Genomic DNA, 14,795 nt, shown 5'->3' on the forward strand with positions numbered 1-14,795 from the left:
GGCAGTAGTGCTGGCACCAACTTTCCAACATCTGTAATGCAGCCAGACTAGGAAGAAACCATTTTTTTTCTGCAATATGTTTGCTCTACACTTGTATCTCCTCTTGAGGTCTGGGCTGCAAAGGTTCATCTGCTCAGCAGCTGCTTTGAGGGAGTGGGCTGAAATACATTTAGGGCAGTGGTGGCGAACCTTTGGCACTCCAGATGTTATGGACTACAATTCCCATCAGCCCCTGGCAGCATGGGAATTGTAGTCCATAACATCTGGAGTGCAAAAGGTTCGCCACCATGGATTTAGGGCAATGGTGAAAAATGCTGTCAAGTTAGAGCTGGCTTATGGCAACCCTGTAGGAGGGTCTTCAAGGGAAGAGACAAGCAGAGGTTGGTTTGCCATTTCCTGTCTATGCTTAGCAACCCTCTACTACCTTGGTGGTCTCCCAGCCAGGAACTAATCAGGGCCGATCCTGCTTAGCTTCTGAGATCGGACAAGATTGGGCCATCTAAGTCAGGTAAATACATTTATATGAATATACTGTATAAAGTAAAGCTGTTTGTCTGAGTGCATGCACAAGCAATGCATCTCCACTGGGGGGCACCATCGGGCTGCATTATAGAGGTAAAAAAATGAAGACTATTTCAGTATTGGAAGTAATATGCAATGTAACTGATGATAATAAATGAATCAGTAATAATCAGTAGTTTAACTCCCTAAAAACCACTTGGGAAATGCACAGGCAATCGGTGTTACACTCCTACCAGGATACTCAGACACAATGGGGTCTTTTAAGGCTTTCTCCAGAACCTGTAAGATGTTTGGGGGTACAGCAGGGCATTGAATTACACCTCGGTGGGGGAGTATCTGGGAACTAAGTGCTTTGATTATGTGTTCCTGCATTGCAGGGGGTTGAACTTGATGGCTCTTGTGGTCTCTTCCAACTCCAGACAGGCAACATGACATTCAACTCAGTGCATCTCTCTGTCCTTCACAGCCCATTTTAGCAAATGCCAGAATCCTGAGGGAGTCAATATCCTCCAGTGCAGTAGCGGGAGCAGATTCCCCCAGGAAGAAAAGATTTTTCCTGCTAGTGGGGCACTTTTTAAGTAGAGACACTAGGGATGGCACCCATGCAGCTGTGCCAAGGGCTTTCCAGCACTGCCAGCAAACAGCTGCCGAGAAGGGGGCCTCTGCAGGCATCATTCAGGTAGAGAGGGGGACCAGGAGGGGCCTTCTGTGAGCTTCTTGCTCTAATTTCTTATGAATCATTTCTGAGTTGTTGCAAATTATGATTGTGATGGTAATTAATTTTAATGTTCACTGCCTCCATTCAACCATTTTTAGGCATTTTATTAAATGTAAAATGACACACGTAACAAGTACAAAGAAAAACTGCAGCGCTATGCTAAAAACAACCCTTGTTGCCTAACTCAGTGATTTATAAAATCAAACAATTATTTTCTTAATATTCAATTACTGACTGCGAAGGCTGAAGCACAGGAAGAAAAAGATGAGAGGGGTTTGCGGCTGGCAACACGAACAACAAGATATCAGTGCTGAGCAAGACCCTGTTCGTTCCGCTGCGCCCACATTTGAATGGGATGTTTCCATTTAGGTTCATTTAGTGCTTATCATCTCTCTTAATTATGCTGCAACAACGTTATGACTTTAAACACGGTATTTAAGATTCCACTGCTATCCTCTTCTGGAAAAAGTCAAACATACAAGGAGAAATGAAACATGCGCTACTCACACAACCTTAGTGTATTTTTTTCCATTGAAAATACTTTGTTAAAGGAAAAAACCTGCAGTTAAACGGCAACACTAAAATATTACTAATTTGTCTTGTTCTGTAAGGAAGAAAAATTGACGTTGCTTGAGGGGTTTGTTTTTGGCAAATCGGCTCCATGTATCGGTTGGATTTCTGGGAAGGACCCACCCCAATCCAGCTGGCTTCTCAAAGCACACACGAAGTTTCATCACAGTCCACTAAAACAGCCCACTCTGGAAAGGGCAGCCCTCCGCTACACGGCCCTCGGCCTCCACCCGTCCGGCTGAACTGAGTTAGGGCTGCCTCCAATTCAGTCAAAGGCCGAGTGAGAACAAAACATGCATTAAGAGAACATTCAATAGTGATGCTTGGGGTACTGGAGCATTTAGTTAGATTCCTCCCATGGAAGTGAGGCCAAGCAGTACCTCTCAAAACATCTATGCCAGGCGGGGCCTGGGATTACTTCTGCCACTGGCAAGCATTTAGAAAGCCCGTGGACCATCTGAGCTGAAGTTACAGCCGGTGAAAAAAAAGCCCTCCATAGTCCACCCTATCCTCCTCCTAAGTAGCTACGCTTCAGGCCCAGACATTTCACGGGGGCGGGGGGCGGGGGGCGGGTTCGTCCAGGTAACCAGGCTTTACTTGTTAATTTATGTTTCACTATAAAACAAATTCTGAGAGCTCTTTCAGACTGACAACAGACAATGTTGTGCTTTAGTGAGCTTCCAGATTCAGAATGAAGCAAAACAAGGATGGGGAAGATGTGTCTCCTGGTGTCCTCAAATTCTAAGTTCCAGGCCACATTCACAGAAGGGGGTTAAATTAATCCACCTCTAAAGACCCCTTTTCCCCTTCCAAGGCTAACAGGAGTCTGGGGGTGAGGGGAAGGACAGGGTCAATAAGCTAAAGGGTGGAAGGCCCAGGATGGCTCCAACCCGACCAAAGCACTGGGAAATTTCTATCATTTTCCATTTGTTTGGACCCTCAGGCTGGCTTCACACGTGATGAGACTAATCCAGAATCAGTTCTGCTTGGTGGCTTAGCTTCCATATTTTTGTGAGGCCTGAATGCAGTCATTACGACAGAACAGCCGGCCAAGTGTTGGGCAGGCAGTGATGCCAGGGAAGCTGGCAAATGGTTGCTTCAGGCTCACTGCTTTTGCAGCCCAAAGTGTTGGCAAGACATGCATTTTTGCCAGGAGGGGAACTTACAAAATAGGGGACAGAACAAGTTATAAAGGCAATAAGCCAAAACTCTTTTTCTTCTGTGCACAGAGGGCAGGCCATGCCTGGACTGGCTACCCCAACTGTCAATCACTCATCCCAAGGAGTTTCTTCAACTCTGCTGCTCTGTGCTCCATCTTCTGAATGTTCCAGTGGCCCTGCCTTTGGCTCGCCTGGAGTTTGTTCACCTGGCAACGCAGACGTTTAAAGATAGCCCCACACCTTTTATTCTCCACCTGTCAAAATAATAAAATAACTGAGGACAACCAAATACAGAATACAACATTTTGGGTTTCATGGGTTATTAAAGACTCCAATGTAAAGCCACATAAAGTGACACACAGAAATGGAATCAACACGTGGAAATATGTGCTTATTAGCGATGCATAATATTATGTAAGCAGTTATTTCAGTTTTTGTACCAGTGTTAATTGTAGAGATATTTTGGTGGGCTTGATATTTGGCACTGCTCATTTTTCAGGGTTGTTTTTAACTGGCCTTTTCAGATTGATGTACCGCCGTGAATTACTGGTAAAAAACCCCACAGGATTTCTGGATGGCCGAGGGACTAGCCCAATTTTGACACATCTCAGAAGCTAAGCAGGGTTGGCCCTCCTAGTATTTGGATGGGAGACTACCCAGGAATTCCAGGGTCGCTCCTCAGAGGCAGGCAATGACAAACCACCCCGTTAGTCTCTTGCCTCAAAAACCCTGTGAGGTTGCCACAAGTTAGCTGCAATTTGGTGACAGGGGCGTAATGCCCATTGGGCAAAGTGGGCAGTTCCCCAGGGCGACCCCTTGTGGCGGGGGCTAATAATGCAGGGTTTGTTTGTGGGATTTTTTGTATTTTAGTGGATTTTCTGTTTTTGACCTGCAGGGGGTGCAGTTTTTAGGCTAGCAGCACCAAACTTTCAGGGATATTTTGGGAGACTCTCCTGATGAGGTTTGGTGAGGTTTGGTTCAGGGAGTCCAAAGTTATGGACTCCCAAAGGGGGTGCCCCATCCCCCATTGTTTCCAATGGGAGCTAATAGGAGATGGGGGCTACACTTTGAGGGTCCATAACTTTGGACCCCCTGAACCAAACTTCACCAAACCTGTGAGGTATCATCAGGAGAGTCTCTTACTGATACCACCCAGGTTTTGTGAAGTTTGGTCCAGGGAGTCCAAAGCTATGACCTCCCAAAGGGGATGGCCCCATCACACATTGTTTCCAATGGGAGCTAATAGGAGATGGGGGCTACACCTTTGAGGGTCCATAACTTTGGACCCGCTGAATCAAACTTCACCCAACCTGGGTGGTATCATTAGGAGAGTCTCATAAAGATACCCTGAAAGTTTGATGCTGCTAGCTTAACAATTGCACCCCTGACAGCAGGCACTCCCCAAATTTCCCCAGATTTTCCTTTTAACCCCCCCCCCCCCGGGCATGGATTTAAAGGGAGAATCTGAGGTCCCCAGTTTAAACAGGGTGGGAGAGAATCAACCCCAAAATAGCATCACTTTCAATGTTGTTTAAACTGGGAACCCCAGTTTCTCCCTTTAAGGTGGATTTAAAAGAAGAATCTGGGCTCCCTAGTTTAAACACCATTGAAAACACCATGTTGGGGGTAGATTCCAGCATCATTTGTTTAAACTAGGGAGCCCAGAGTCTCCTTTTAAAGCCACCTTAAAGGGAGAAACTGGGGTTCTCGGTTTAAATAACATTGAAAGTTATGCTGTTTCCCCCAATTGGGGGGACTGGATACAACACCATAAAATGTTTTCATAGCAGTAATAAAACATTTTGAAAGCATTTTGAAAATGTTTTCAAAAAATTATTTCTGCTGTGTGGCATGGCCTATTGCTGTGTTCAGATTTGTGAGTTGGGGCATGTTCTATAATGTGACTTTGAAACAACCTGGTGTAAAAAATCATTGCTTGGTCATGGTGTGGGAGGGCGGCTGCCCATGATGGGGGGGGGGGCGCCAAACTCCAGTTTGCCTAGATACACCACTGGGCGTAGCTACAAGGGGAATGGGGGGCGCATTGTGCCGGACACGCGCCTGGGGGGGGCATCAAACTCAGGTTTTGCCCAGGGCTCCAGTTTGCCTAGTTAGGCCACTGTTTGGTGGCACTTTGCACACACACAGAGAGAGAGAGATCTTCCAATCACCCTTGTTGTAACCCACCATGGGAGTTTCAATGCTCTCATGTGTGGAACCAATTTCTATTGAGATAAAAGGAAGTTGAGCCAGTGAATGGTGGGTGTGGTCAAAATGACTCCTCCATGTTTTCACCTCAGCCAACACATTCCTGTACACACTGATCTGAAAAGCTAATAAAGCAGTAGGCATCTCAGGGTGAGGCCTTGAGAGGAAGACTAGTCACTGACAACTTATTGGACTTTCCAAACAGTCCCTACGCAGGGAGATGAAATCTCTTCAGCACTGCTTACAACACCAAGGCCCCTTCCGCACATGCAGAATAATGCACTTTCAATCCACTTTCAACCCACTTTGCAGCTGGATTTTACTGTGCGGAATAGCAAAATCCACTTGTAAAAAATTGTGAAAGTGGATTGAAAGTGCATTATTCTGCATGTGCGGAAGGGGTCCAACTCTCACAACTCCTGGGATTTGCTGAGGCATCTTGTTTGTCAGAATCACTATACCACACTCATTTAGAGAACAGGGCAATCCAGCCATTTTTCGGCCACTGAGCTGGGTTCCAGTGGTCTCGAGAGAATTAGAACAGCGGGAAAGCCATGATGGGAGCCGGAGAAATGCCAGTGTTAACGGGCATTCATCCAAGTTTACCACCTAAGTAAGAGGAAAAGCGGGAAGTTTTCTCCAGCAAATAAATTAAATATAGGAGTGACTCAAAGTTTTAGAGTGTTAAATGTTAAGAAAGGATAGGATGAAAATCATGACTATTTTGGATTGCTCAATGGGTACCTCAGTTTTTACATCTTTATGTGTGTGGGATGAAGAACTCATGCAGTAAGATTTATGTTTGCACTACTGGGATCATGATTCAGTGCATGCAGGGATGAGTGTTTACAATGAATGCAGGAGCCATAAACTCTAGTCAGAGGGCTGAAACTCACCTCAATTTCCTTTTGTAGTCTAATGTGAATATTCCATTCATCTTGGAGAGTGTTTTCCCTTTGACTGACCATTTCTTTCAATACATTAAGCTCACTTTCTAAACACACAATTTCATCCTATACGCAGGTGAGGAAATAATAGACAACAATTATTTTTTTCTATTAACATTTTTGTGCTGATCGTCTTCTTTATTCAGGGGTCAGGGATGCCCAAACATACCACTTGAATTGATTTTAAGAAGTGTGTGTGTGGGGGGGGGGGGGGATAAAATGTATATTCTCTTCACCAACACCCTACCCCAAAAAGAAACCTATTTCTAGCTACCGTGGACACTGTACACCACCCTACGTGTAACAATAACTCTAAACATAGCTCATCTGTCTCCAGGCCCACCTGTTCTGAAGAGAGACAGAGGGTGTCTCTGGGGGCTTCAGAAGAGGCTATCATCACCCAGCACCAGGGCTGCAAAGCAGTGCCTGGCTGCCACTGCGGGGGGGGGGGGGGGGGGGGGCTGTGGGGAGGACAAGGAGAAGGCAATGCCTCAAGTAGCATTCTCCTCCCCCCAGTATACCTTGGGAAATGAGAAGCAGCAGTGGCCCAGTGGCTAAGAGCAGGTGCACTCTGATCTGGAAGAACCGGGTTTGATTCCCAGCTCTGCCGCTTGAGTTGTGGAGGCTTATCTGAGGAATTCAGATTAGCCTGTACACTCCCACACACATGCCAGCTGGGTGACCTTGGGCTAGTCACAGCTTTTCGGAGCTCTCTCAGCCCCACCCACCTCACAGGGTGTTTGTTGTGAGGGGGGAAGGGAAAGGAGATTGTAAGCCCCTTTGAGTATCCTACAGAAGAGAAAGGGGGGATATAAATCCAAACTCTTCTTCTTCTTCTTCTTCTTCTTCTTCTTCTTCTTCTTCTTCTTCTTCTTCTTCTTCTTCTTCTTCTTCTTCTTCTTCTTCTTCTTCTTCTTCTTCTTCTTCTTCTTCTTCTTCTTCTTCTTCTTCTTCTTCTTCATATGTTGCTGTTAGGTAAAAGAGAATGTCTGTTAACCTCCTGATAATATATGCTCCTGTACAGTATGAAACTTTTATTTGCTTTTAAAATTCTCTTTTCCTCCCAGGTTACCTCAATTAATAGCTTTGAATGCGATGGGCAGTTCACATGATAGAGCCCAACGACTTCGAGGCCAAATTCTACCAAAGGCGACCTCTTAGACCATGAGAGTTGCTACCTCTGCAACAATGAAGCCCTTCTGCAAGACTCCTGCAAGTCTATGGGCAACTTTCCTTGCTCCCAGATGTATGGCGAGCTCCTTTCATACCAGCCCCAAGAGAGCAAAGATGCCCACAGCAGGCATATTGCTGAGAAGCAGCCTGGGAGAAGCAAAGGAGGCATGGAAGCCAGCAGCAAAGGGACCAACGGACAGTACATCCCTGCTGATCTCACTGAGAGACAGCCTGGGAGGGGAGGGGAGGGGAGGAGGGGAGTCCCCAGATCCAGTGGGGGTAAGTCAACAGGGTCTGGAGCTCGGCAGTCTCTGCCATACCCTGAAAGCAGTCCAGGTGCAGCATCCAGATAGAACAAGAGAAGTGGGACACAGGAGGGGCCTCTGAAGACCAACAGCCAAGGACTTCCACCTCCCAGCCAAACAGAAAGATTTACGTGCCAGGTCAGTGTCCCACAGTTGCCTGCTGACATCACCCATCAGCCGCAGGAAGCCCCCTTAGGAAGACTGCACCACACCGCAACAGTTGCCAGCCCAACAAGGAGGAGCTGAAGGAGACCCGCTCCAACCCGTGATCGCTGCTGCTGCCTAGCCCAGCCCAGAGGAGAAACAGGGGCCCCACGTGCAAGGTGGGATGGTGTGCCTGCTAATTATTATTATTGCTATTAAAGTTTATTATTACACTATTTATTGTTCTGGCCGTTAAATCTTCTATTAATGATTCCTGTTTTATTAGTTCCGATAAATCTTCTAGTGATTAGTGTTTCAATAGTATTACTTAATAACATTCTTTTATTCAGAAGAACATGGACTTGGGTTTATTGCCATGGGACTGTCTGGTGGGGCATCGCTCAGTCTCATAGAGAGCACACAGCTGAACAGAGACACTAGATAGGTTTGCTCCCCCCAATCAAGCCCAATCAAGGGAGGTGTGAAAGTCCCTGCTGAAGTGGATTAGATGACATCTTGCCCACAGTGTAATGCTGCACGTGCCCGGGGCTCCCCCAAACACAGCCAGCTCCAAAGAGGCACAGTTATGCATTTGCCCCAAATGTTATGCATTTGCCCCAAACCCAAGGAGGAATCTAATCGGTCCTGACTGTTTCGCATGGATGGGGCCCACTGAAGTCCACCTGCGTGTGGAGGGGTCTGAGTCGTCATTGGCTCTTCCCTTTGAATGCAGAACTCCACGCTGTACGCAGTTTCTTGGTCACAGTGGAGCATCCCCAAAAAGGAACCCAAGACCTTAAACAGGATGGTGAGTTTTCCACAATGGGACAGACTTCTGTGGCTTCTCCATGACAGCTACGGCTTCCACTAAAGCAGGGGTAGGGAACCTGCGGCTCTCCAGATGTTCAGGAACTACAATTCCCATCAGCCCCTACCAGCATGGCCAATTGGCCATGCTGACAGAGGCTGATGGGAATTGTAGTTCCTGAACATCTGGAGAGCCGCAGGTTCCCTACCCCTGCACTAAAGCGTAACGACAACAGGGCTTGCAGATAACTATTTTCCCCACATTTGTCCTGCCCCAGACCCTTGTGGCTGTTGTTCCTCACTGCCAAAAAGGGTTGGGGGGAGGGGGTTACAATGGCAGTTGACATAGAAACCCCCACTTCCCAGAAGCCTCTGAGCCAGGGAGAACAACTGTGTGCAAGAGACAAACGAGCACTACAAAGCAAGGGGAGCATGTGCAGAAAGTCTCCACAAACCAAAGAAGACTTTAGATGTTTTCTGAGCAAGTACCTTAACTACAAGGAGACAGGCCCAACCATTCCAAAGCTTGGGAGAAGAAGAAGAAGAAGAAGAAGAAGAAGAAGAAGAAGAAGAAGAAGAAGAAGAAGAAGAAGAAGAAGAAGAAGAAGAAGAAGAAGAAGAAGAAGAAGAAGAAGAAGAAGAAGAAGAAGAAGAAGAAGAAGAAGAAGAAGCTAAGAAGAAGAAGAAGAAGAAGAAGAAGAAGAAGAAGAAGAAGAAGAAGAGAAGAAGAAGAAGAAGAAGAAGAAGAAGAGGAGGAGGGAGGAGGAGGAGGAGGAGGGAGGAGTTTGGATTTATATCCCCCCTTTCTCTCCTGCAGAAGACGCAAAGGGGCTGACAATCTCCTTGCCCTTCCCCCCTCACAACAAACACCCTGTGAGGTGGGTGGGGCTGAGAGAGCTCCGAAAAGCTGTGACTAGCCCAAGGTCACCCAGCTGGCATGTGTGGGAGCGTACAGGCTAATCTGAATTCCCCAGATAAGCCTCCACAACTCAAGCGGCAGAGCTGGGAATCAAACCCGGTTCTTCCAGATCAGAGTGCACCTGCTCTTAGCCACTACGCCACTGATGGCGTAGTGAAGGCAACCATCCCTGCTGCACTGAAGGAACATCTCTTTAGTGTGAGGATACACACGGGTGGGGACAGGGCTGGTGGAACAGCTGCCAGTGCCCAGGGCTTCTGGCAAGCCCTGCTGTGGCCAAGTTCCTCAAGGCGCCACTTCTATGCCTACTCACCTATGAATGCTTCAGTCCCTGTGCTTCCAGCTGCCCGGTGCCATCAGGAAAAGGGTTGTGGCCAGTGCTGGTAGCTGTGGGCATGGGCAGTGGCAGGAGCTGGGAGCAGGGCAAGGGGGGATCCACAGGCAGGTGGCAGGAGTGGGGAGGAAGAGGACTTCTGGGAACTCTCTGCCCAGGGCCTCGGAAAACCTGGAACTGGCCCTGCCCCCCATTCATCACTGGATCTAGCCCAATGGGTTACACCTCTGCCTAGCATTGCACTCTCTCTCTTAAAAGTGGTTCACACAAAACGCTTACAGTATTCGGACAGGGTTTCCAAGGTCCCTCTAACAGGAGTGCATTCAAATGAGGATGCTCTGGGACAACAAATAGCTCTTTGCATAACAGATAAATCACGCTGTACCTGTACTGAGCCAGCAACATTTCCTTTGGCATTGTCAAATGCAGACAGTAACTCTTCCTTCTTAGCAACCAGGTCTTTGACAGTGGCTCTTCTGTTAGCAACTTCAACCATAAGTGGCCATTTGCTTTCTGCCTCCCCAAATCGGCCTCTGTGAGTTTGGATGTTCTCCCTGTAGGTCTCGTTTCTTAGCAGCATCATTTGAAATCCCTCTTGCCATGTCTCTGTGTCAAATTTCAGCTTTAAGTTCTTGGCATACAAGGCTGCGATCTGAGCCTGCAGCATCTCACAGCGATGGGTTGCAGTCGTTGCGGCTTCATCGTGATGACAAATTTGCCTTTTCACGGCCTGGGTTTCTCTTACAAACTGATTTATTCGGGTCTCAAGGTCCTGAAGGTGAGTCTAGAGAGAAAACATATTTCAGCATTTATATGCAAAACGTACATCCCACCTTTCTGCCTTCAGAAAGGCCACCAATGTAGCTGACAATTATATACATAAATACAGATATATGTTTATACACATATATACGTGTGTGTCTGTGTGTGTGTGTGGTTTTAAAATGTGATTTTATATATATATAATAAAATCACATTTTAAAACCATTAAAATCAAACCACCAGCCCACACTAGGAAAACAAATTAAAATACATACAAAGACACAAAAACAGCAATTGAAACACTGGTCAGAAAGGGGAAGAACTGAAGGAATGCCAAAAGAAACAAGAATATACCCGGCTGGATATCTGGCTATTCTGAGGAAATGGTTGAAACCAGAGTTGTCTGAAAGTAAATCCAACTAAGTTGGAGGTCCTGTGGTTGAGTCGGACTGGAATGGGATTGGGGTGCCAACTCCCAATCCTTGACAGGGTACAACTAGCAGCACTTACTTCCATCAGGTGTCTGGGTATTATCACAGAGGCCTCCCTTTCTTTGGAGAGGCAGGTTTCCACTGTTGTCCAGATAGCCTTCTACCATCTACGGTGAGTCTGGCACCTGGTCCCCTCACTTCAATCTCACCATAGTGACCAACAATAGTCCCCTCCAGGTTTGATTACTGTAACTCACTCTGTTGGGGAACTAGAGTAAGCAGCAGTGGTGTAGGAGGTTAAGAGCTCGTGTACCTAATCTGGAGGAACCGGGTTTGATTCCCAGCTCTGCCGCCTGAACTGTGGAGGCTGATCTGGGGAATTCAGATTAGCCTGTGCACTCCCACACACGCCAGCTGGATGACCTTGGGCTAGTCACAGCTTCTCGGAGCTCTCTCAGCCCCACCTACCTCACAGGGTGTTTGTTGTGAGGGGGGAAGGGCAAGGAGATTGTACGCCCCTTTGAGTCTCCTGCAGGAGAGAAAGGGGGGATATAAATCCAAACTCTTCTTCTTCTTCTTGTGGAAGTCCATAGGCCAAAGGTCAAGGGGCAGAGCAGCAGTCCCCCAGCACCATCTTCTGAAATCTACTGGACAAATAAAACCAGAATTATCACAGAATGGTGCCTCCCAATCCCAGCCCGGAAAAGCAGTCCAGAAGGATACCATGAGGGTTGGTATTGAGAGATGCTGGGAGGTCCAGAAGCAACAGAGTCACACTTCCTCTGTCCACCCCCTGGCAAAAGTAATCCATCAGGGCAAAAGTCACCCATCAGGGCAACCAATAATCAGGCCTAAACCCAGACTGGAAGGACTCTGAACAATTTGACTTGCCTAGGAAAGTCTGCTGCTGTCCAGCCACCCCCTCCCCTCCGCTCCCCCTTGAATCGCCTTGCTCAAGAAGGGAACATTGATAAAAAGACTAAGATCTCCCTGGGTCCAGGGTATAAATGAAAGTTCTAGGCTCTAGTCCACGAGAGATTCTGCCAGAATGAAATGCTGGTCTTTAAGGAGCACCTCAACTCCCATTTGTTTTTGCTGCAAAAGACATACACAGAAACTGAGGAGAAATTTATAAGCAGCCTACCGGTATCTGAAAGGAAAAGTGTAAATAGTTACACAACAGCTCTGAATATGCAGACAAGTCCCTGGACTGTCGCCGCCGTGAAAGCCGAGACTCAAAGCAAAGACCCAGAACAGCCCAGCAAACGGATCTCAACCTGGCTCTTCTCTTTGCAACAGTGTGAAAAAGAGACCAACCCAACCTTGGGGAAGGAACAAAAGTCCTGTTACCTGCAGCTGTCCCAGAGCGGCCCGGCTCTTCCCTATCTCCGAGGCCTGCGTGTAATGTTCTTGCGCTACTTGTTTGACAACCTCAGTGAACGACGAGGAACTTGGATCGGCCATGGGGAAGAGTCACAGGCCGGAAGAAACGCAGCCTGGAAATGCCCAAATACTCCGCTGAGGCCTCTTCCCCTCCGGCTTTGGTTTGGGGGCGGGGAGTCAATTATGCACTTGAAGTCAGCCCACTACAGCTGCTGTTTTATAGTAATAAGAAGCTTCATTTAAAAACAAATCTTTTTCTATTGAGTTCCCTATAAAAGGTTCTGGTTCTCTTTTGCTGGGCCCGCCTGCCCTGTGGAGGGAGGACAGTTTCTGGTGAGGCGTTGCCAGGCAACGGGACAGGAGAACGCCACCTTTTCCTCTGCGGGTTTTTCAATGGGAGAAGACAGCCTATGGAACAGGGAGAAGGGCCCTTGTCAGGAGGGTGGCCATCTTCCGGTGCCCCTTGGCCTTCCCAGATTTCCACAGGGAGGCACAGCATCTCTCTCTGCTGCAGCCAGGCTTAGCCTGGTGGTCGGGGCAGCCACAGGGCGCATCTTGTAGGATTGCCAACTCCAGGGTGGGAAATTCCTGGAGATTCTGGGGGTGGAACTGAGGGAGGGGTACGGCTTGGGGAGCTGAGGGGCCTTGGGGGCACACGATGCCCTAGAGTCCACCCTCCAAAGCAGCCTTCTTCTCCAGGTCTCTGTTACCTGGAGATTAGCTGTAATTTCAGAAGCTCTCCAGGCCCACCCTGGGGATTGGCAACCACACCTCTTGGGCAAGAGTCTCTCCCCCCCCCCCCCTCCAAGCAATTAATGTATTGTATTGTATTTTTCACTTTGGGAGCAGCAGTGGCGTAGGAGGTTAAGAGCTCGTGTAGCTAATCTGGAGGAACCGGGTTTGATTCCCAGCTCTGCCGCCTGAGCTGTGGAGGTTTATCTGGGGAATTCAGATTAGCCTGTGCACTCCCACACACGCCAGCTGGGTGACCTTGGGCTAGTCACAGCTTCTCGGAGCTCTCTCAGCCCCACCTACCTCACAGGGTGTTTGTTGTGAGGGGGGGAGGGCAAGGAGATTGTAAGCCCCTTTGAGTCTTCTGCAGGAGAGAAAGGGGGGATATAAATCCAAACTCTTCTTCTTCTTCTTCTTGTATACTGTCCCCCCCGCGCCCCCCCCCCCCAAGGGCTCAGGTTGCTGCTTGCAGGGAGCTGCCCAGCCCACTCTGGGTGAGGGAAACTGCAGCTGCTGCCCGGCCCAGACTGGGCAAGGCACGGGGAAGCAGTTGTCTTGACACAGCCCAGGCCACGGCCGGCACGGGTGCAGTGGCTGCTGCAGTGCCCAGCTTGGGCAAGTGTTGTGGTGCTCTGTGCACAGTGGCGGGGGCCAGGGGAGGATGGCAATGGCTGACGTATGCCCGCTTTTAAGGTGCCATGTGATTTCTATTAGAACGTGCAAATCTACCCATGAGATACCATTAGAGCAGCATCCTGTAACCCTGCAGGAGAGGGCAACAAGGTTCCCCAGCAGGCACCAGTGGGGCCGCAGGCACTTTTCCTGGCACCGGCCAAACGTGTTGAGGAAGGAAGCAGGGCCGGGGGGGGGGGGGGCTTTTGATTGGCCACTGGTGAGTTGAGGAGGTGCAGATCCCTAAAAAACTATTCCTTGGCGGCGGCGGCTGCCGCCAGAGGGCAAAAGGCCTTCACGGGATGGCTGTTATACGCTAAAAAGAGATGCAGGCCGTGGCTTCATTTTGAAAGACTTCCTCCTGAAATGCTGGCCGCTCTACCAGTCTGGGGTGGGGCCAGAATGCCCAAGGAAGGTGCCCCCGAACTGCACTGAGGGTCTTGGCAGCTGTGCCACAGAGTGACCCGAGAAGGAGGGTGTCCCTTGGCAGAGGGTTTCCGGGGGTCCCCACAGCCTTGGTGCCAATGTGCCCCCGGGAAACCTGGAAGCCACCCAGGGAGGCAGGTGGGCAAGAGCTCCACGCGCAGGAGGCAGGGGGCTCTAAAGCACGGGTGTCAAACTCGCGGACCTCCAGATGTTATGGACTACAGTTCCAATCATCCCCATGCCAGCATCATGCATTCCCCATCCCCGCACAACAAACACCCTGTGAGGTAGGTGGGGCTGAGAAAGTTTGGAGAATACTGTGATATTATGGACTACAGTTCCCATAATCCCCTGCCAGCATCATGCTGGCAGGGGATGATGGGAACTGTAGTCCATAACATCTGGAGGGCCGCGAGTTTGACACCTATGCTCTAAAGGGAGAGAGGAGGGTAAAGGGAACCTCCACGTCCAGAGGCAGTCTACCTGTGAGTAGCCCACGCTGGTGGGGTCCGGAGGCGCCCCACCCACCAGCCCAGCCCTCAGCAGAAGCAGCAGCTCCACCTCCTGCCTAACCGGGCTGCC

At 48.9% G+C, this 14,795-nt stretch overlaps 1 protein-coding gene across 1 annotated transcript; it reads right to left on the reverse strand.

The window, feature by feature from the left end:
* Positions 1 to 1,329: 1,329 nt before the first annotated feature.
* On the reverse strand, positions 1,330 to 12,469 carry CCDC122 (coiled-coil domain containing 122). Its single transcript, XM_048494669.1, has 4 exons — positions 12,351 to 12,469; positions 10,193 to 10,591; positions 6,075 to 6,191; positions 1,330 to 3,224 (listed from the first exon to the last, which is right to left on the reverse strand). The coding sequence occupies exons 1-4, from the start codon at positions 12,462 to 12,464 to the stop codon at positions 3,075 to 3,077; spliced, it is 780 nt and encodes a 259-aa protein (XP_048350626.1). The 5' UTR covers positions 12,465 to 12,469; the 3' UTR covers positions 1,330 to 3,074.
* Between the last annotated feature and the right edge of the window lie 2,326 nt (positions 12,470 to 14,795).

The sequence above is a fragment of the Sphaerodactylus townsendi genome, linkage group LG04 (assembly GCF_021028975.2).
Source record: "Sphaerodactylus townsendi isolate TG3544 linkage group LG04, MPM_Stown_v2.3, whole genome shotgun sequence".
NCBI lineage: Eukaryota > Metazoa > Chordata > Lepidosauria > Squamata > Sphaerodactylidae > Sphaerodactylus > Sphaerodactylus townsendi.